Genomic DNA, 21,475 nt, shown 5'->3' on the forward strand with positions numbered 1-21,475 from the left:
ACTGGCAATTTAAGGCTCTCATTGCTAAAGTTGCAGCCGTATATACTTTCTTTCCCCATCTGTCTAATGCTCTGGAATCTCTATCAGAGGGAACTGGATTCTTGGCCGATGAGGCCTTAACTCCTTTGGGTCCCTGAGAAATAGTTTCAGGGCCAGCTACAGGGCTTTTATACAGAAATTTATGCGAGTCAGGGACTCTGTAGTATCTGTCAGGTTTAACAGGGGCTGGAGGTAAGGAATCAGGATTTAAGCTGGATTCAGTATACACATCATCCACAATATCTAACACTGGCGGAATAGCAAGGGGTCTGTGTTGAGGTAGTAAAAGGAAGTCTCTGAGCCTTTTCTTGGATTCTGAGTAATCCTGGCCTTCCCAGTGGAAATGCTCCCTCATGGTATGTAGGGTTTCCCCAAAAGAGTAGTCCTCAGGCGGTGAGGCTGATGGAATTGATTCTTCAGCATCAGAATCCTCATAAGGGGGGTAAAGAGTATCCTAGGTCTGAGGACGAATCAGAAGAGATGGACACCTGGTCGGATGAGTCATAGTCTGCATCCTGTCTAGGCCTTTTATCAGGAGGGGGATAGGACCCCCTGATCAGAGTGATTAGGTCATCGGCCATTTGGAGCATTTGTTTCTTAGGCATGGAGGCCTGTCCTGGAGAATGCTGTATTTGTTTCTTTGATTTTAAAGGAGGCTTAGACTTAGCTGAGGGTTTAATGCTTAACTGAGTAGGTCTGAAGACACCCTCTGAAGCTGTGGGTTGTTCAGCTACTCCGGATCCCTTTGAAAGGATAGTCTTGGTAGGCTGAATAATTTGTGCGTCCGAAGGCCCAGCCATCTCCACGTGGGAGTCAGTGGCGGCCTGTGGTTCTACAGAAGCAGTCGTCAGGGGCTGCGAAGGCGCCTCACTGAAAACAGGAGAGCCGACGACTGGCCTAGAAGAGGCTTCGTCAGTTTTAGGCCTTGGATGCCTGTCCTTGTCTTTGCACCTTTTGTGTATTCCGGTTGTCGGAAGTTCAGACGGCATGGTATAATTGAATTTCCTACCAAAATAATGTCGGGCAAAATCAAACAGACGTTTAATAGTGCGCTTGTTAAACCTAGCACAAAACCGACAACCAGTGACGTCATGGTCTGGGCCTAGGCATGGGATACAATAGGAATGCAAATCCTTATGAGGTATTTGCTTCCCACAAGAAATACAGTTAACTTTTACTGGCATCGGTCTGAGGCAAGAAAAAGTTTCCCCAACGGGGTACTTAGCTTTGTAGAAGACTTCGGTTCTGGATTCGGAATGAAAATCTCAGGAGACGGCCGACCGGCACTTGCAAACTGCTTTTGCTTCGGGCACCACGCGGCAAGAAAGACTGAAGAAAATGGTGTCGGCTGCATCTTATATACCCATCGCACTGATGTCAGGGAGGAGGCGACAGCAACAGACGCCGGACCAAGACTTTGGAACTCAGGCCGACTGGGAAACCGCCCGACGGCAGGATAACCCAAGTCTAATGACTGCAGCAGTGTAACACGATGAACATCTACATCTAACAGCCACTTTGATAAAATCACTTTTGAAACTGGAGAACCTTGTTTATTGTTAGCAAAGGATACACACAATTGATCTGATTTTCTAAAGTCCTTGGTCCTGTGTAAATAAAGCGTAATTGTCTATGAACACCCAATTGGTTGAGTCTATACTCTGCCTGGTTGCCATAATTGGGGAAGAATACACGAAGCTCGATGGACTGACTTAAATTATACTCTGAGCACACCTTTGGCAAGGAGGAGGGATTGGTTCTGAGAGAAACTCTATCTTTGTGGAAGATGAGATATGGCAAGCAAATAGATAAAGCCTGTAATTCTGAAACCAGTCTAGCTGAGGTGATGGCAATCAAGAAGAGGGTTTTCCAAGACAGAAATTTCAGGGGATGGGACAAGATGATGCTGGTTCAAAGGGTGGAAGAACCAGAGACTAAAACAAAGTTTAGTTCTGGGGGGGGGGGGGTCTCTTACCAGGGGCCGTAAAAGGGTTGTACCATGTAAGAATGCTTTGCACAGCTTATGGGACATGATATTAGAGCCCAACTCTCAAACATGAAAATTGGAAATGGCAGCCAGTGGGACCCTAATGGTAGCTGCAGCTGCCCCTCATTCGAACGTTTTGGCCAGGAAATCAAGAATCTTGGGAACAGCAGCAGTGAAGGGATCAATATCATTTTTCTTTTCCCAATAAGAGAACCTCTTCCTTTGCTAGCGTAAATCTTTCTGGTAGTGGACTTGTGAGAAGACACCAGGATATGCTGTACTGCCAGGAAAATGTTGGGGAGCCTGGCTAAGACTGGAAGTGGAGGGAGAGGTGGAGGGAGAGGTGGAGCACACCCGAATAATGCATCAGGAGGTCCGGAACTGGGTCCAGGATCCAAGGTTCCACTTGTAGGTGATGGCAGAGAAACTCGAACCATATCTGACAGGGTCAGTAAGGAGCAATGAGGATGAGCTTGCAACCCAGCAACTTTGCTTTCTGAAGTACCTTGGGGATCAGAGGAAAAGGTGGCAAGGCATAAAGTAGTCCCAGAGGTGAATTGTGAACAAGTGCATCCCTGGATGACTATCCCGGTGGGGGGGACTAAGGTGAAATAGCTGCTGCATTTGTTGTTGAGGGGAGTGGCAAAAAGATCGCAGCATGGCCTGCCCCATTTGCGAAAAATCAAGTCAGCAACTTCTTGCTTCAGAAACCACTCGTGAGGCATGAGGATAGCCCTGCTGAGCCTGTCCGCTATCACTCTGGATTTCCCGGGAATGTATGTCACAATCAGAAAACATTGGGAAGACATCGCCCATTGCCATACTCGAAGGGCTTCCAGACACAAGGGGTAAGAGATCTGGTCCTGCCTTGTCTGCTGATGTACCATACCACTGAATTGCAATAGTTCCGGTAGGTAGAGAGTCTTGGAAGTGTTTGCAACGCTGGAAGCACTGCTCTCATCTCTAGAACACTGATGTGCAAGTGGTACTTGTGTGGCTGCCACATTCCTTAGACAGTGTCCCAGATAATGCCCCCCCCCCACCCTATCTGGGAGGCGTCCGTGGTCACTGTGGCTACTGGTTGGGGGTCTAGAAAGGGTCTGCCCAGAGTCACCTGAGGGGAAACAAGCCATCATACTAAGTCCTTTTTGCAGGATTCCGTGATCAAGATTATATGCGACACTGGTAAATCCTGGAACGACCACTGAGCAAAAAGAAGCCACTGCAGAATTCTCATGGGTAATTAAACTAATAAAATCCTAGTAAATATGACAGCAAAATAAGAAAACTCTAAATACTTGGCCTGAGCCAGTAGTCGCAATCTTGATGGTGCAAGCGGCAAACGAGATCTGGTTAGCTACTGCTAGGCATGTTGGGATAGAAGTTAGTCTTGTGCCAGTATAAGCTCTCGACCTATAGTAAACGGCCAAGTTGGAGCAGAGGATCGACTCCAAACCCAACCAGTAAGAACAAAGGCGAGATGGAACATAACATCTATTATTCTGAGCAGGAACACAGTGTTTAAATTAACTGCACAAAGTAAGGTCTTACAAAGTTTAATGCTACTAGGTACCAAAAAGCAATTACTAGAAAACAGATATCAAAATCTGAATCAGGTGTAACTTAAGTACAGAACATTGCAAAGGAGATTACAGAAAAGGAGGCAGGATCTTTCAAAAAAAGGAATGACAAAACTACAAAGAAATAAATAAGAGTTTTAGGAACAGTGCATGCAGTATAATGTTCGGGAAGAGTAGTGGATTTTAAAGGATGGCAGAAATGAATCAGTTTATGTAAAGACAAAGTGAATGATAACTGTTAAAACATGTACATTACATGAAAACAATATCACTACAGTATGTTCACTATAAATGCATGTGTACCTATGTCACTGCTGCAAGTGTGACTTAATAAAGTTGTTTAAAAATATATACTTTTCAAAGCAGAAGATATATGGCCATTTGAAGTTTGACAGGAATTCAGGCCCGAATACTTTGACATTGTAACTTTTACAAAACAGTCGGCTGAAAACACAAGTAAAACTTTTAGTTCAGAGTAAAAAAATAAAAGAAATGACAGCAAAAGCATAAATATAATGTGGGTATGATTTCAGACCTAAACACGTGTCTTTATAAAACTAATCTTGTGTGTTACATGTCGAGGCATATGAATGACATTTAAACCTGTTATTTTCCACTAAGATTCAAGACGCAGCTGCTCCTTTGCCCCTTACAGGATGAGTCCAGTCGAATTCTGCCAAACACAGTTGTGCCAGTAAAATTGCCTAAAATCTTCATGAACAAATACTGAACTATTTTTTGAGATGCAAGCTTTAATACACAATTAGCAAAAAAAAGACAGTATTCTGGGACAGTCTTTTCTGAAAATGCTCAGCTAAGGGTGTAAACTGTTCCAAAATTACACAAAAATGAAAGCAAACCAAAGTATTAAATGAAATTAATTTCAACATCTTCAGTATTATTCAACTTCAACCTAAGTCAGTCAGAATAATTGTTCTTTATAACATAAGGATGGAGAATGCTTTCAGCTTTTACAGAGATGAAAATTAAATAGTCACACTGAATACATGGGGTTGTATTTACAACAAATCTTTAGTAAATGCTCATATAAAGAGGAGAAGGTGCAACCGTGCGAGTAAATAATCATTAACAGCAGACGTTTGAGTGGAGGGGTCACTGCTGTAGTATACCTTGCTCATGGGGCAAGAGTGAAAGGAGACATCTGTCTTTCTGTTCCAAGTTCCAAAGGTTTTGCAGATATCCCTCTATCAGCCAAGCTCCTCTCCCACTCCAAATGCTGGCCACACCATGGTTTAAACTGAGAATTTGCTTGTTTTATTTCAATTCTTTTTTCTTTGTGAAAAGCACGCAGTATGTTTCAACTAGGGGCACTCCTTGCTCCTGGTCCAGAATCTCTAAACCACACAGGGACCTTTGCTTACTGCCTGCATTTTAGGATGCAAGTCCATCATTACCCTACAGAAAAGAGGAGGGAGACTTCACACAAAACACTGATGTAAAGATGGCAACAGCTCCCAGAATACACAAACTAGATACATGGGTTTAAAATGAAAAGATTGCAGAGATCCACATGAATGTTATGCTGGCATCAGACTTCTGACCCCAGAACATCCCAAGAGGATGCTCAGTAGCAACCTGCACTGCAGCAGGGACTCCTCTATTCAAACACTTATTGTTACACTAGTTACTCAAACAGATGTACCATGTTCGTGATTGGAATCACTGCTGCAATACAAAGTCTTTATGCACAAGAAAAGTACCAAAGTAATTCCAAGACTGGGAAGGTGAGGTCATCATAAGGATCACTGCTGCAATACAATTCTTTATCCACAGAAAGGGTAATAAAGTAGCAATGTCATTCATGACTAAGAAGGTGATCATATCATATACCCTTGTAAATGATGGAAACAAACCTGCTCTGCTTCTTACATTTGGTCATCCACTTTGTGGGGCCTGGAGAATGTATGGGCAGGCATCCAAGTTGCATCATCACAAATGCAAGAAGCAGACACATTTTTGAAGGCTGCTGTGGTCAAATGACCTGGTGCAGTGGGTTCTGAACACAGACCCGAGGGGGGTTCTTATTAGACTGACAAAGGCAATGCAGTTAGCCAGCCATCTGCTTACAATCTGGCTTACCTGCCTTAGTAGGAATGCAGGAGACAAAAAGGGGGTCCTCTGCCTCTCGTCGTCTGTCTTGACAATGTGATATCCGAATAGTCTATAGCTATCAAACAAATGTGAAACACCCTTTTTTCTCTATGTTGAGATCCTAAAAAAAGTGGAACTTGGAATGTTTGGTTGCTGCACATAACCACTTGCAACTCTGTTACCCTTCTGAATAAAATAAAGGTTACTACGAAAATGTTTTATGAAAGGAATTTCATTGTCACTGGATAACATTGCTGACAGGTGTCAAGGCATGCTGTCATTTGTGGCTTCGGTTTAGATGTCCACAAAACCTTTCAATAAGAAGTGATTGTTGATGCTTTTAGTGTAGCTTCCACCATGCTTTAGTGATTTAACTGCCACCTTCAGGCCAATCCTTACCACAGCTCTTACCTGTTAAAGACCTCTAGGGCTTTCAAGTTACCTACTCCTGGATGAAGACTTAAACTTTTAGAAAGATTCCAGTCAGGTTGTGCTCAACACTGGAATGTGGAAGTTTTTGTGAGCAAACTGTGTAATGAAATCTTTGAAGACATATTATGCAGTTAAACAGGAAATGGCAAAAATACTGAACTAGAGTTCCATAAACTGTATCACTGCAGTACTATAAAAAGAATGCAAGACAAATCTAACCAGGCAACATGGAAAAATAAGCCCCCCCCCAATATAAACATACATTCACGGGTACATAAATATACAATGCCACTATATATCTATATGTGCGCGCGTGTGTGTGTGTATGTAAGTACATGTATACGTACATACATATTTTTATCTGTATACATAGATATATACAAATATATATGTGTATATATATATATATGTGTGTGTGTGTGTGTGTGCGTGCGCGTGTGTGTGTATGTATATATATATATATATATATATATATATATATATATATACACACAAACATATACGTGTGCACACACACGTACAAACACATAGAAATATATATTTTTTTTACACAAATACATATTTTACTATACTCACCTTCACTCTCACACCATGAGAAAATCAGTAATAAGAGTCAGTTGACAATTATGAGTGGAAAAAAGAACACAACACAGCTCAACCAGGAGCAAGGTTTGATGTTTGATAACTATGGTTAGTCAACATATACCCTCTCATTCTTGAATTAAGATGACAAAAATCTTAAGTGAATAAGCCTGTCTCTTGTGACTGCTGCTACCCTTTCCCCATCTTGCTTCTAGATTTCTCTGGCCTACTCACAGCACCAAAATAAGTCAACATATACAAGGGTGCTCTCATAGTGCCCTGTCACCTTAAAACCTGATGGTTTTTCGTACACGAGAGTCATTCTTTTTTTAATTTTGCATAAGCAACTTCAACCAAAATTACCATTAGTTAAACACAAACTACCTACTCCAAAAAAAACTCTCTCTACACCATTACATAACATTTCAGTTTACATTGCTGTGACTTTTGAATGATCCAAGTGAGTTATCAACCATTCCGATCATTTATACTAACCTACATGCATGATCTATGAAGTATAAAGCTGCTAGTTTGAGTATTACACTTCCCTCTCATGTGTAATTCAATATTAGAGAAACTAGGAAGGCACAAACTAAAAAAAAACCCAAAAAACGCGTGCAGCAGCAACCGACAAATTTATTACGAACAAAATGAAACAAGTCTTTAAAAGCGCTTTTTCGTCAGTGTTAGTACCTGACTTCATCAGAAATAACATTCAATAGGATAAAAGCAACCGTTTATAGATTCAAATTGAAAGCCTGTTGTTACGTCAAGTGCTAAGCATCTAACCCATTTAAAGAAATATACTCAACTTTAAACAAGTCATTTAAAAACAATAATAATAAAACTAAACTGAAACCTATATAAAAAACATTAAATATGTGTTGAATTGTGAACCAACAAATTAAATGAATTAAATACAATAAATATATGTATTATCTTCTAAGACTTTTCAATTTCAAAAGACTGGCAATAGAACAGAAATCGTTAATGCCTGGGTGACTATAAGCATTAAGCCTAATTTGCCAAAGTAACTCAGCTTCCTCAAGTTTTTAAGGGTCTAGGACCACCCCTGCCATCATAACTAACATGGTCAATAGCCATAAATTTAAAAACATGGTTGTGGAAAACTGAAATGTGCTTTGCTAGAGCGTTCTCAAGTTTGAGATTTTTCATAGCGTATGTATGTTCGTAGATGCGGTCCCTAAGCCTTCTTTCGGTCTTCCCAATATAGAAGGCAGGGCATGATGTGCACCTAGCTAAGTAAATGACAAAGGAAGAGTTACAATTCAATTTGTGTCTTATTTTATAAGAAAAATCATTTAAATTAAAATAAGAAGTTTCTTCCACGTGTCTGCAATAGTTACAATTGTAACACTTCCACATTCCAGCATTGTGGATTGGAGAAGGTACACTACTTTCCAAGATAGATTTAATGTTCTTCCCCTTCTTATATACAACCTTAGGTCTAGTGCCTAATTTGGCAAAGACACTTGGATACAATTTAAAAAGTTCCCAATTCTTATTGATTGTGTCAATGCAAATGCTGCTACCTCTACTATATGTTGTGATAAATGTAGCTGTTGCTTAATCTTCGACTTGGTCTATAGTAAGTTGCTCACCCTCTTGTGGAATATTAATGTTAACATCACATGCATTATACAGAGAACTAGAAAACCTCATGACAGTGGCAGGAAGCAGTGGTTTATATATATGCTGGCTCCTCTTGTTTGTTATTTCTTTTATTAGATTGTCCAAAAGACAATCAGGGTATCCACGTGACAAGAACATTTTCTTAAGTGCCATACATTCATCAGAAAAGTCATCGTCTAAGCTGACCATCCAAGAGGCTCTGACTAGTTGGCCTTTAACTACAGATCTTTTCTGAGAAAACGGGTGACAACTGGTGAAATGCAAGAAGGTGTTAGAATATGTCTTCTTACGAAAAATCTTTGCAGTGTAACAATTAAGCTCAGTGTTCTTACTTAACAAGATGTCCAAGTAGGCTATACTGTCAGTCACAAAGGAGTGTGTGAATACTAAAAAATTAGTAGTGTTGTTAAAGTAATTTAACACCAATTCACTAGTCAACTCGTCAGCATTAATCAAAATAAAGATGTCATCAAGAAACCTGGTGTAAAAAAGAAACTTGTCACGATAGCTATTGTTTTCAGAAAATACGAATTGAGATTCCCAGTGGGCCATGACCAAATTGGCTATGCTACCACCACACGGGGAGCCCATCACAACCCCCACTTTCTGCAAATAAAACTCACTTGAAGACAAAGAAATTATAAGATAAAACAAGATCACCAAGTAACGTCACGAGGTAAATGTCTCTGTCAGGTGCATTGTGTTTCTTTAACGCAAGACTCACCCATTCAAGTGCAATGTCTTGTGGAATACTACTATACAAGTCCTTCACGTCGATAGTTAAAAAATTTGTGTAGTCATTATATTCGACAGATTTAATGCTCTCAAGAAACGACCATGAGTCCCTACAGATCTGGTCTTCCTTGAGGACATATTTCTGAAGTATACTGTCAATAATTTTGGCACAAGAGTAGGTAGGGTGAGCCCCTACTGTCGACCAACAGTCTAAGTGGAGGATTGTCAATACTCGTGTATTTTTGGAATACCAAAAAACACACAAGTATTTAGGAAAAGAAGTAGTTAAATACGCGTAAGTTTTCAAGTCAATTCTACTTTCTATAAGGAGCTCCTCAATACAGTCCCTAATGGTCTTGTAAGCACTATTAACTTCAGATATTGAGCTGTGTTCATAAGTATTAGAGTGTAATACTTCATTTAACCAAGCCTGATAATCAGACATGCTAAACACAACCAACCCACCTCCTTTATCAGGCTTACAGAATCTTAAAATTTGAGATTTAAAGTAGTGTAAATACTCTTCATCTGTTTTCGAAACATTAAACAGTAAATTCTGAGAGGAGTTTTTAAAGCTTGAATGCCTAATGTCCAGTTCACAACATTTTTCAAACAGCTCTATGGCTGGATGTAGTGGGGGGTTGTAAGTATGCGATACATACAGCTGACCATATTCAGTATATGTAGAATTGTCGCCCATTAACAAAATAAAATTCAGTTTTCTGGTAAAAAACTTTATGTCCAAGATAGTGTCTACAATATTCAGAGACTTAGATGGGACAAATGTTAAACCCTTCGACAAAAATTCGACCATGTCACTGTCGAATATAGCGGAACTAAAGTTGTAAAGTTTGAAGTCTCCTGCTTTGTTGCTGACAACTTCAACATGTGCTGATTTCAGACTGTAATCAGCTGGAGTGGAATCGGACTCATCTAAACGCAGTATGTCAGCAATCATAACCTCATCAACCAGGCATTCAACAGCTGAAGTCCGTACACAAAGAGGAAAATTATAAACAGGACCATATAATGACCTGTGGTGGTTTATTTGTTGTTCCTCCACTTCGTTGTTGAAGCCTGCTCTAGTTTTGGAGTATAAAGGCAGGTGGTAGTGTTTTGTGAAGGTATGCACAGAACTCCAAGTGGCTGCCTCCAAAATATCTTTGGTAGGGACTCCTCTGAGGAAGGCTGTAGAGGTAGCTGTGGCCCTTGTGGAGTGGGATCTGATGCCTGTAGGAACAGATTTGCCATGAAAGGAGTAACAAAACCGTATGCAGTGGCCTATCCATTTTGAAATTGTCTGTTTGGAAATTGGCTTCCATTGAGCTCCTACAGCATAGGACACAAAGAGTTGTTCTGATTTCCTGAAAGGCTTTGTTCTGTCCAAATAGTAACGTAGCTGTCTATGGATGTCTAAGGAATGTAGCAGCCTTTCCCCTTTGTTTTGAGGATTGGGGTAAAAGGTAGGTAAGTGTATGGCCTGATTTAAAGCTACCCTGGATACTACCTTAGGCATAAATGACGGGTTGGTTCGTAGGGAAACCCTGTCCTGATGGAAGATGAGAAAGGGCTGCACAGCCATGAGGGCTTGTAGTTCCAAAACCCTACGAGCTGAGGTAATGGCCAGAAGGAAAACTGTTTTCCAGGACAAATATTGCAAATCTGTTGAGGCAGCTGGTTCAAAGGGAGGCAAAGTTAATTTTTCTAGAATGTAATTAAGATCCCAGGCTGGTATTGGTTGTTTCCTTGGAGGTCTTATATTCTTAGCCCCTCTGAGGAACTGTCTTAAGAGTGGGTGAGAGAATAAGGGTGGATCAGTGTTGTATTCTGCAGAAATGGCTGAGGCATGAAATTTGATGGAGGAAAATGAAAGTCCACTGTTCAACAGCTCAGCTAGATACTGTAATATCCGAGGCAAATTCAGTTTTCTAGGATCCTGGCCTTTTTTCTCATTCCAAGCGCAAAACCGTTTCCATTTTACGGAGTAAGCCTTTCTAGTAGATGGCCTTCTGGCCTCCAAAATGACATCCTGCACCTCTTTGGAGAGTAGGGTCTGTTGTGGTGTTAAGGAATTTTCCATGCAGCCAGATTGAGTGTTTTCAGCTGACTGTGAAGAGTTTTGTAGCTGTGCTGAGTCAGTAGAAGAGGCATTAGAGGTAGGGTCCAGGGAGGAGTATGTGTTAGGCTCCTCAGGAGTGGGTACCAGTGTTGTCTTGGCCAGTCTGGAGCAATCAGTATCATCTTCGGTCTGTCTGCTCTTGCTTTCAAGAGCACCTTGGGCAGAAGAGGCAAAGGTGGGAAGGCGTAAACTGTCCGTGCTGCCCAACTGAAAGAAAGGGCGTCCACTCTCCAGGCCTTTGGATGGAAGGTCCTTGAGCAGAACTTTGTCAATTGATGATCTATGTATGGCCTTCCCCACGCTTAGATTATCTTTGTAAACACTTGAGGATGCAACTTCCATTCATGTGGGTCTGTCATATTTCTGCTTAGATTGTCTGCCAGCGTGTTTTCCAATCCTGGCAGGTACTGTGCTTGAAGTTCGATTTGCCATTCCAGAGCCAAGTTCCAAAGTGACATGGCTAGCCTGCACAGGGGGTATGAATGTGTTCCTCCTTGTTTGTTTATGTACCACATTACTGTGGTGTTGTCTGTTCTTATCAATAATTGCCCTGGATGCAGGAGGTCCTTGAAAGCTGTAATTGCATTTATCACTGCTAGCATTTCCTTTTGATTGATGTGAAGGTGCTTTTCCTTTTGGGACCATTTGCCCTGAATGCACCTGTCTGTCATGTGTGCCCCCCAGGCGTAGTCTGAGGCGTCTGTTGTGATGACTTGATTTGCTTGAGGCTTGCAGAATGGTAGACCTGTGTTTGTTTGGCATGCTTGGGCCCACCATAGAAATTCCTCTTGCAAACATGGGATTATTGGTATTATTGTTTCCAAACTGTGGCTGTGTTGAGACCATAGGTTTTTTAGGTACCATTGAAGTTTCCTCATATGCAACTTTGCACATGGGATTAGAAGAATGCAAGATGCCACGAAGCCCAGAGCCTGCAGGATTTTTCTTGCAGTTAGCCTGGTACAATTTGCTAGTATTTTGAAGTACTGAGTTAGTTGTCCCTGTTTTTCTGTCGTAAGATAGGCCATCTGGGTGTTAGTGTCCAAGTTGGCACCCAGGAAAGTTATTTTCTGAGATGGTGTTAGCCTGGATTTCTCTTTGTTGACTGTGTATCCCAGAGAATTCAATAACCGTGTTACATAAGCCAGATGTTCCAGAAGTATGTGTTTGCTGTCCGCTTGGATCAGGCAATCGTCCAAATAAGGGTAAATTTGTATCCCTTGAAGTCTGCAGTAGGCAATTACTGATGCCAGGCATTTTGTGAATACTCTGGGCGCAAATAGATAAGCCTAAGGGCAATGCAGAGAATTGTTAGTGGATTGAACCTGCAAGAAATCTGAGGTATCTTCTGCAGCTTTGTCTGATTGGGACATGCAGGTATGCCTCCTTGAGGTCCAATGTTACCAGACAAAACTCCTTGCCCAGCATGGGAAGAAGCTGCTGTAAGGTGAGCATCTTGAATTTTGGTACGAGTAGAAATGTGTTTAGGATGGATAAGTCCAAAATGGGTCTCCAGTCGGTTCCTTTCCTTGGTACCAGGAATAGTCTGGAATAAAAACCTTGACCTTGTTCGTGAGTAGGTACCTCTTGAATAGCTTTCATGTCCATGAGCTTTGAAATTTGTATTTGAGCCTCTGCCCTTTGATTGTGTGGCAGGTTCGGCATGCCTCTCATTTTTGGAAGAGTGTGAAAATGAAATCTGTAGCCTCTGTTTATAATGTCCAGGATCCATCTGTCTGTTGTGATAATATGCCAATTTCTTGTAAATAATGCCAGCTTTCCTCCCAAGGGTGCTGCCAGCTGAGACTTGCTTGGCATGAAAAGGGTAAAGTCATTGGGTTTGTTTCCTGTATTGTTGTGCACTGTCTTCGCCACCTCTTGGTGCTGGAGTTTGCCATTGTCTGCCTCTATATGATCCTTGAGATTGTCCTCTGCCCCTTGAGCGCCTGTATCTACCTCTTTGGGGCTTGTCCGTGGCTGGAAAGGACCAGTTTTTTGAAGGCCAATTTCTGCTAAAACGTGGTGGTTGAACCTGTAGAAAAGCTTTGACAGTTTGCATAGATTTAGCTTTTTCTTCCATTTTCCATAGTATCTCCTCAGCATTAGTACCAAATAATACATCCTTTTGTAAAGGAGCATCTAGTAGTTTAGCTTTAACATGATCAGGCAAGGTTTGTTCCCTAAGCCAGGCGTGTCTACGAATGACTGATCCTGTAACAGCAGCTCTACTTGAGGCCTCTAGAGCATCATAGCCAAATTGTAAGGTGTGCTTACCTACTTGTTCTGCACTATGCATCATATCCTGCAACTCCTTCAAATCTGGTTGTTCAGGTTGTGACATTTTATTCCTTAATTGTGATAACAGAAACTGCTGATATTTAAGCATATGGAACTGACAATTTAAGGCCCTCATGGCTAGGGTGGCCGAGGTATATACCTTTTTCCCCACCTTTCTAAGGATCTAGACTCTCTTTCGGAAGGTAGTGGATTCTTAGCAGTAGAGGCCTTCATTCCCTTGGGGCCTTGAGAAATGGTTTCAGGGTCAGCATTATGGCTTTTGTAAAGAAATTGGTGAGAGTTAGGAACTCTGTAGTACCTATCAGACTTGACTGGGGCAGGAGGCAGGGAATCCGGATTAAGGCAAGCCTCCGAGTAAACATCATCAAGTATGTTCAAGACAGGAGGTATCGCCAGAGGTCTGTGCTGAGGTAGCAAAAGAAATTCCCCAAGTCTTTTCTTGGAATCAGAAAAGTCTTGGCCTTCCCAATGGAAGTGTTCCCTCAAGGTATGCAAGGTTTCCCCAAAAGAAAAATTCTCTGGGGGAGATACAGAAGGAATGGACTGCTCTGCATCAGAATCTTCAAAAGGGGAGTACGAGTGTTCCTCTTCATCAGAATGTTCTGAAATAATGGAGCCCTGGTCAGAAGAGGGAGAATCTTCCTCCACTCTGGGTCTCTTGTCCGGAGGGGGTTGGGAACCCCTGATAAGAGTAATTAAATCCTCAGCCATTTTTAGCATCTGCTTTTTAGGCATGGGGCCTGGAGATGGGCCCTGTGCAACAGGCCTCTTGGGATGCATGGCTGATTTGGACTTAGTAAAGGCCTTTATGGAAAAGGAAGATGAGGGTCTAAAGACACCATGGGTGGAAGTGGACCTGTCCACATTAGGAGGATCAACACTCAGTGGCTTCGGTAGCTGTAGTCTGGGTATGGGCCGAGGCACCTGCGGTCTCGGTTACAGAAGACACCGCCAGAGAAGTGTCGTCGGTAGTCAGGGGCTGCGTAGGCGCCTCGCTGAGAACCGGACCACGTGTAGCCGGTTTTGGCGTGGTGTCGGTGGAGACCGCGGACCTCACGTGTCGGTCTTTGTCCTTGCGTTTTTTGGACAAAACGGTAGTCGGAGTCTCCGATGACATTTTATAATCAAAAGCTTTACCAAAAAAGTGCTGGGCGAACTCCGCCCGACGCTTAATAGTGCGTTTATTGGAAGTAGCGCAAAAGCGACAGCCCGAGACGTCGTGGTCTGGGCCTAAACAAGGTATGCAGAGGGAATGGAAATCCTTATGCGGTATTTGCTTCCCACAAGAAATACAATTGTTAACTTTGTCTGACATCTGTCTGAGGCAAGAAAAGTTTCTCCAACGGGGTACTTAGCTTTAAAGAAGACTTCGGTTTCCAAATTTTTGTAATTTCAGGAGCTGGCCGACTGGCACTTGCGAACTGCTTCTGCTTCGGGCACCGCGCGGCAAAAAAGACTGAAGAAAATGGCGTTGGCTGTGTCTTATATACCCCTGTCGCACTGACGTCAGGAAAGAAAGCGACAACAACCAACGCCGGACCTAGACTTTGGAATTCGGCCGACCGAGGACCCACCTGACGGCAGAGAACCCATCTGTAATTACTGCAGCTGTATGCACGATGAACATCATTAAATCTATCTTGGAAAGTAGTGTACCTTCTCCAATCCACAATGCTGGAATGTGGAAGTGTTACAATTGTAACTATTGCAGACACGTGGAAGAAACTTCTTATTTTAATTTAAATGATTTTTCTTATAAAATAAGACACAAATTGAATTGTAACTCTTCCTTTGTCATTTACTTAGCTAGGTGCACATCATGCCCTGCCTTCTATATTGGGAAGACCGAAAGAAGGCTGAGAGACCGCATCTACGAACATACATATGCTATGAAAAATCTCAAATTTGAGAACGCTATAGCAAAGCAAATTTCAGTTTTCCACAACCATGTTTTTAAATTTATGGGTATTGACCAGGTTAGTTATGACGGCAGAGGTGGTCCTAGACCCTTAAAACTTGAGGAAGCTGAGTTACTTTGGCAAATTAAGCTTAATGCTTAGTCACCCAGGCATTAACGATTTCTGTTCTATTGCCAGTCTTTTGAAATTGAAAAGTCTTAGAAGATAATACATATATTTATTGTATTATTTAATTCATTTAATTTGTTGGTTCACAATTCAACACATATTTAATGTTTTTTTGTATAGGTTTCAGTTTAGTTTTATTATTATTGCTTTTAAATGACTTGTTTAAAGTTGAGTATATTTCTTTAAATGGGTTTGATGTTTAGCACTTGACGTAACAGGCTTTCAATTTGAATCTATAAATGGTTGCTTTTATCCTATTGAATGTTATTTCTGATGAAGTCAGGTACTAACACTGACGAAAAAGCGCTTTAAAAGACTTGTTTCATTTTGTTCGTAATAAATTTGTCGGTTGCTGCTGCACGCGTTTTTTTGGGTTTTTTTGTAATTCAATATTACTCAGATGTTAACTCCGTGCCACAATGTACAAACCCTCTCTAAAAGTTCTTTCTGAACTCCTTCTAGTAACTCACTTCTACTATGTGTTATCAGTTATAACATGAACAAAGATATTTCCCCACTTCTAACTCGTATACAATTTTTGTTAATGTACTTTATTACAATGGACAGATGACAATCACCCATGGCCTACTATGCAACTACTTCTCATCACGTTCCATTCTGTAAATACTAATTCCACTGACATCAAATATGTATGTATATATATATATACCAAGGAAGAAGCATGTTAGTGACAAATCCATGCATTAAAAAAAACTGAAAAAGGATACCTGCTAGGACTTAGAGACCTTCTTGAAGACGATTTCTTGAGAGGAGATCTAGACCGCCTTTTCTCTTCTTTACGTCTTCTGTCATCCCTCTCTCTATCTTTTGATCTTTCTTTTTCTTTAGAACTTTTGTTGTCTCTGTCTTTTTTTCTATCTCTATATGGAAAAAAAATCACATCATTGAAAAGCTAATCAAATATACAAAAAGATATTGAAATCAATGTATTTTGATTTTTTGGGCTTCACTGTTTTTCCCTTTAGTCACACACAAAACAATGTATATAAATGACTGCCCACTAGTACCTACCATGACAACTGCAAAGCACTCTGGGTAAACAAAAACAAGTTTAAAATAGCTTCTTACATTGTGGTTTCACTACTATACTGTCCCACATGTTAACAATTCAATGCAAGGTATTCAGGCTACAAGACCTAGTCAATAGCTCATCTTTCTATGGAGTACAAAAATATTACTGATGCCTTCAGCATGAAACAATGGGTAGTCTATACATTCATTTAGGCCATGAGGCATTGTGGGTTCAGTCTTTCATGACGTCACTGTAAGTGGCTTCCTTGCAATACCAACACCCATCTACTTATGTGTGACTCAGCATGTCAGGAGGACTAACAGGGATTACAGCTAAAACCCCGGGGGCAGCCTAAATGATGCTATGGCCAGAGAGCTTTCATATCTTCTCCGTCAACAATCCATCAAAACTGCACCAGACACGGACAGGACAAATTCAAAAAAAGCTAACAGCACATGGTTCAGCTGGTCTATAAATACACATACTACGCAAAAGAATTTCTCCATCATTAGTCTGGGACACAGCATACAAACAGTCTGAAATAAGTGTGGACAGACCTACGATTTTTTTTGAGTACCAACCTGGATTTTTTGCACAAGAAAAGTTGAACTTCAGATTTTTTTTTTTTTACTAAAATAACAGTGATGAGAAAAGGGGGACTGGGGGGGGGTTATGGATAAATACCTTAAGGCACAGCAAAACAATAGTTCAGGAGGTCAAAATTCCCTTGAGAATGATCTTGTCAACAAGAAGTTGTGCTACTTTCTCATCAGCAAATGATTCAAGGAACCATGATACAACACAAAGATGAACCTTAACTAAGACATAACTGTAAAAAAGAAGTTATGTTCTTACCATAACGTTCCATTTGAGTAGTAGACTTCATTCTTCTGCACATATGGGTATACGGATCAGAGCCGGCAAAACTTTTCAAGCATCAGCTCCGAGCTCCAAGCTACTCCTTAACCTATATTACATCACTTCCTCCTATCTAGCCCCAGACCGAGTTTGCTGACACTAAATGGCAACATAACCACAATCCTAAACAGGAAAAACCTGAAGAGTGAGGGGGATGGAGGGAGGGAAGGTGCAGAAGAAAGAAGTCTACTACTCAGATGGAACATTATGGTAAGAACATAACTTCTTTATCTAAAGTAGTTGACTTCATTCATTCTGCACATATGGGACAGAGTCCCCAGCTACTAGTATTCCTGGGAGGCCCCTATGGAAGGATATTTATGAGCACCGCAGAGCCAAAGGATGCTCTCCCTCTAGAAATAAGACCCAATTTATAATGAGAGATGAATGTGTGTGAATTGGTCCAAGTCGCTGCCGCACAAATATCGTCTAACGGAACTCTTGACCAGAAAGCTGAAGAAGTGGCCATTGCTCTAGTGGAATGAGCTTCAATACACCAGGAAGAGATGAGCCTTTGTCCTTATAAACCTGTGCAATACAAAGAGTGATCCACCTTGCTAAGGACACTTTCGAAACTGCTTTACTAAAAATGGTTTAGAAAAAGAGACAAACAATTGATCCGACTTCCGGAAGGGTTTAGTCCTATGGAGGTAAAAAGGAAGCTGTTTATGGACATCCAATAAATGAAGCTTACGTTCACCTCTGTTTTGGAAATTTGGGAAGAAGACAAATAGCAAAAAGTACCAAAAACCTTACCACTTAGCTAAGAGCTCAGAGACCACGATGCTGACTCAGAGCGGCAAACGAGATCTGGGGCTAGATAGGAGGAAGTGATGTAATATAGGTAAGGGATGAGCTTGGAGCTGATGCTTGAAAAGTTTTGCCGGCTCGGATTTGAATCCGTATACCCATATGTGCAGAATGAAAGAAGTCAACTACTTCAGATTGTGATTTAAATGAAAGGCAGGAAATATTAGGGAGTAAAATATAAGCAACTCAGGGCCTGGCTCTGTGGCACAGAGGGAGAAAGCACTAAGTTTGACATTTAACACCTTAAGTCTGAATAGCAGCTCAGAAGCTGGAAGAACTAGACAAAGGAGCATAGGAGTGCATCACATATGTATGCTCACAGACCTTTTTTGTGTGTGTGTGTGTGTGTGTGTGTGTGTGTGTGTGTGTGTGTGTGTGTGTGTGTGTGTGTGTGTGTGAGAGAGAGAGAGAGAGAGAGAGAGTGTGTGTGTGTGTGTGTGTGTGTGAGAGAGTGTGTGTGTTGGTGGTCCTAGACAGCCACCATGCTCACACAAGTGGAGGACTGCACACAAACAGTGCCTATAGGACAAGGAAATGTGTCCTTGGCAATCCCAAGCCAGTGATGGCAACCCTCATGGGGTATGTGGGTTGAACACACTTGGGGGATGCCCATGTAAGCCACCAAGGGTGAGGTTAAGGTCAAATTTCAACACCCCACATTCCTGCTTTTATGACAGCCATACCATGGGTTGCTCTCATCCTCGTGACGGCAGCTTGATGGTCTGCTAGCAATGGAGCCAGAAAACGGATAAAATATTACTAGCCCAAAGAGCAAATTTCACTGGATTTTAAGGAAGTGGTCAAAAGAAGAACAAAGCCAATATATGGAGCACAGGAAACTAACTACATCAGTGCCAGAGACAAAAGGGAGCTATAATTAAAGGAGGTGTACTTACCATAATGATAAAGCTCCAATGGCCATGGTTTACTCTCCTCCCTCTACTTCTACAGCTATGGTTCAGCACTCACACTTGCCTCACACTGATACAAGCTTTATCTGCCTGAAACACCTCCCATTTACCCATAACTCTATGTTCTCTACGTTTCTAACCAGAACACAGGATGCTACTCTAAGCACATAAATCACTCCCAAATAACATTCTATAAATCCTTCTATTACATCAGGGGAAGATGGATAGGAACTGTAGAAGAGGATGCATCATGACCACGCAGATCAACTGTTATGGTCAAGTATACAAAGTTCTAATCTGGTATGGTCTGGCTCACCCTCTGCAGAGTCCACAGCAGCTAATCTTTAATAATGGCAGCCCTGAGGGACGAACAAAACACTGAGATGCCATATAGCTTGTAGTGTTTTGCAAAGGTGCCCAAAGAAGCTCCCATAACAACTGCACATATATAATCCATGAATACATTTTTGAAAGAACATCTGTGCTCAATAGCAGTGTATTCCTGATTTGATCAAAATACACTTGCACTGCTTTGCATGAAAACAATAAAATGACAATCATAATGCCAATGTTGTCACTCAGATGTATATGCCCACTCTTGCAATAGCAAATAAGACAAATATTTATTTATTGCATCTGATTATTGCAAAAGTCTGAATGGGCAATAAAACCCCTTTTCATTGGAGGGCTGGACAGAAAAGCTTCCGCTCAAGGGTGCAGCCAGGCATACTTTTTGTACTATACCAAGTACATTTTTTTTTCTGAGCATCACATACATCTCCAAGTTGTTTTTTTAGGGTTAGCCGTGAAATGGGGCCAGGCCACCTCTCCTCTTTCCTTCCTACCCCCACTGGAGTACCCCAAGGTTCCATACTTGGCCTATTGCTATTCAATATCTTTATTAATGACTTCCACAAAGCCATAACACCAAAATTGTGCAATACGCCGATTCCACTTTGATCTGCTGCTCCACTAACCTAACAAAGCTCCAATTTTGGACACAAAATGCCTTCTCAACCACTGAAAACTGGATGCTCCAAAATCACCTCTCACTAAATGCCAACAAAACTAAAATCCTTCTATCCTCCCCCTCAAAATCCTCCCCTCTTGATAATAACTCTCTTCAAATTACCAGCCTCAATAACTCCTCTATCGAGATCATACCCTCTGCCAAATTTCTTGGTGTCACAATTGACAATCAACTAAAATTTATCACTCATATCCAGCTAAACATCAAGAAAACACACAAAAAGTACAGTTTTGTACCTACCATAAATGTAGATGTCCGATAGGAATGCATCTGCAGTCCTTACAAATGGGTTGTCCTGTCGTCAGGCAGCCCTTCGGTCGGCCGGATTCCAAAGTCTGGGTCTGGCCTCGGCTGGTGTCGCACTTCACCCGACGTCACAGCTGCAGTTATTCGGGTATAAAGGCATCAGCCGACGCCATTTTCCTCAGTGTTTCTTGCCCCAGATGCCAGGTGCCCTCTAGGAAGGCTAAATTTGGATAAATGCAAAAAATTCCAAATAGTGGAGAGCAAATTCAAAAATAAGCATGTATGTACATGTATATACAAACAAATACACCATAATAGGTTCCCCCAGCTAGCTACAAGATGGGCAAATACCCTAGGAGTACCACAGAGGGGAAGGAGGGAGGGTAATCCTGACTGCAGATGCATTCCTATCGGACATCTACATTTATGGTAGGTACAAAACTGTACTATGTCCTTCAAGGATGCATCTGCAGTCCTTACAAATGGGTAGAATACCATAGCCAAACTGGGGGAGGAGGAGAAAAGAAATTATGGTGTAGTTAGGATCCCTTGCAAAACAGCAGTGGCAAAACCTGCTTGGGATCTAGAGTATAAAGGTAAATTATAATGCTTGGCAAATGTATGCACGGAGCTCCAAGTAGCAGCCTCTAAAATGTCTCTGGTAGCCACTCCTCAAGAAAAGCTGTGGTAGTGGCTGTAGCCCTTGTAGAGTGAGGCCTGATGTTTTCTGGAGTTTTCTTCCCATGGTAGGAGTAACAAAATCTAATGCAATTTCCTATCCACTTAGAGATTGTCTGTTTTGAAATTGCTTTTCCTTCCATTCCTGTTGCATATGCTACCAGTAGCTGGTCAGTTTTTCTATTGCTCTTGGTCCTGTCCAGGTAGTAGCGTAATTGTCTATGC

The 21,475-nt window shown here is 41.5% G+C and overlaps 1 protein-coding gene across 1 annotated transcript in view; it reads right to left on the reverse strand.

The window, feature by feature from the left end:
* SREK1 (splicing regulatory glutamic acid and lysine rich protein 1) overlaps nucleotides 1-21,475 on the reverse strand; it is a 1,533,788-nt gene that overhangs the window by 412,151 nt on the left and 1,100,162 nt on the right. Inside the window, exon 9 of the mRNA XM_044063648.1 lies at nucleotides 16,353-16,505. Coding sequence (XP_043919583.1) covers nucleotides 16,353-16,505 — 153 coding nt within the window. The remainder of the gene's footprint in view (nucleotides 1-16,352; nucleotides 16,506-21,475) is intronic.

This window comes from Protopterus annectens, chromosome 2.part1 (genome assembly GCF_019279795.1).
Source record: "Protopterus annectens isolate FY-2018-M chromosome 2.part1, PAN1.0, whole genome shotgun sequence".
Lineage (NCBI taxonomy): Eukaryota > Metazoa > Chordata > Ceratodontiformes > Protopteridae > Protopterus > Protopterus annectens.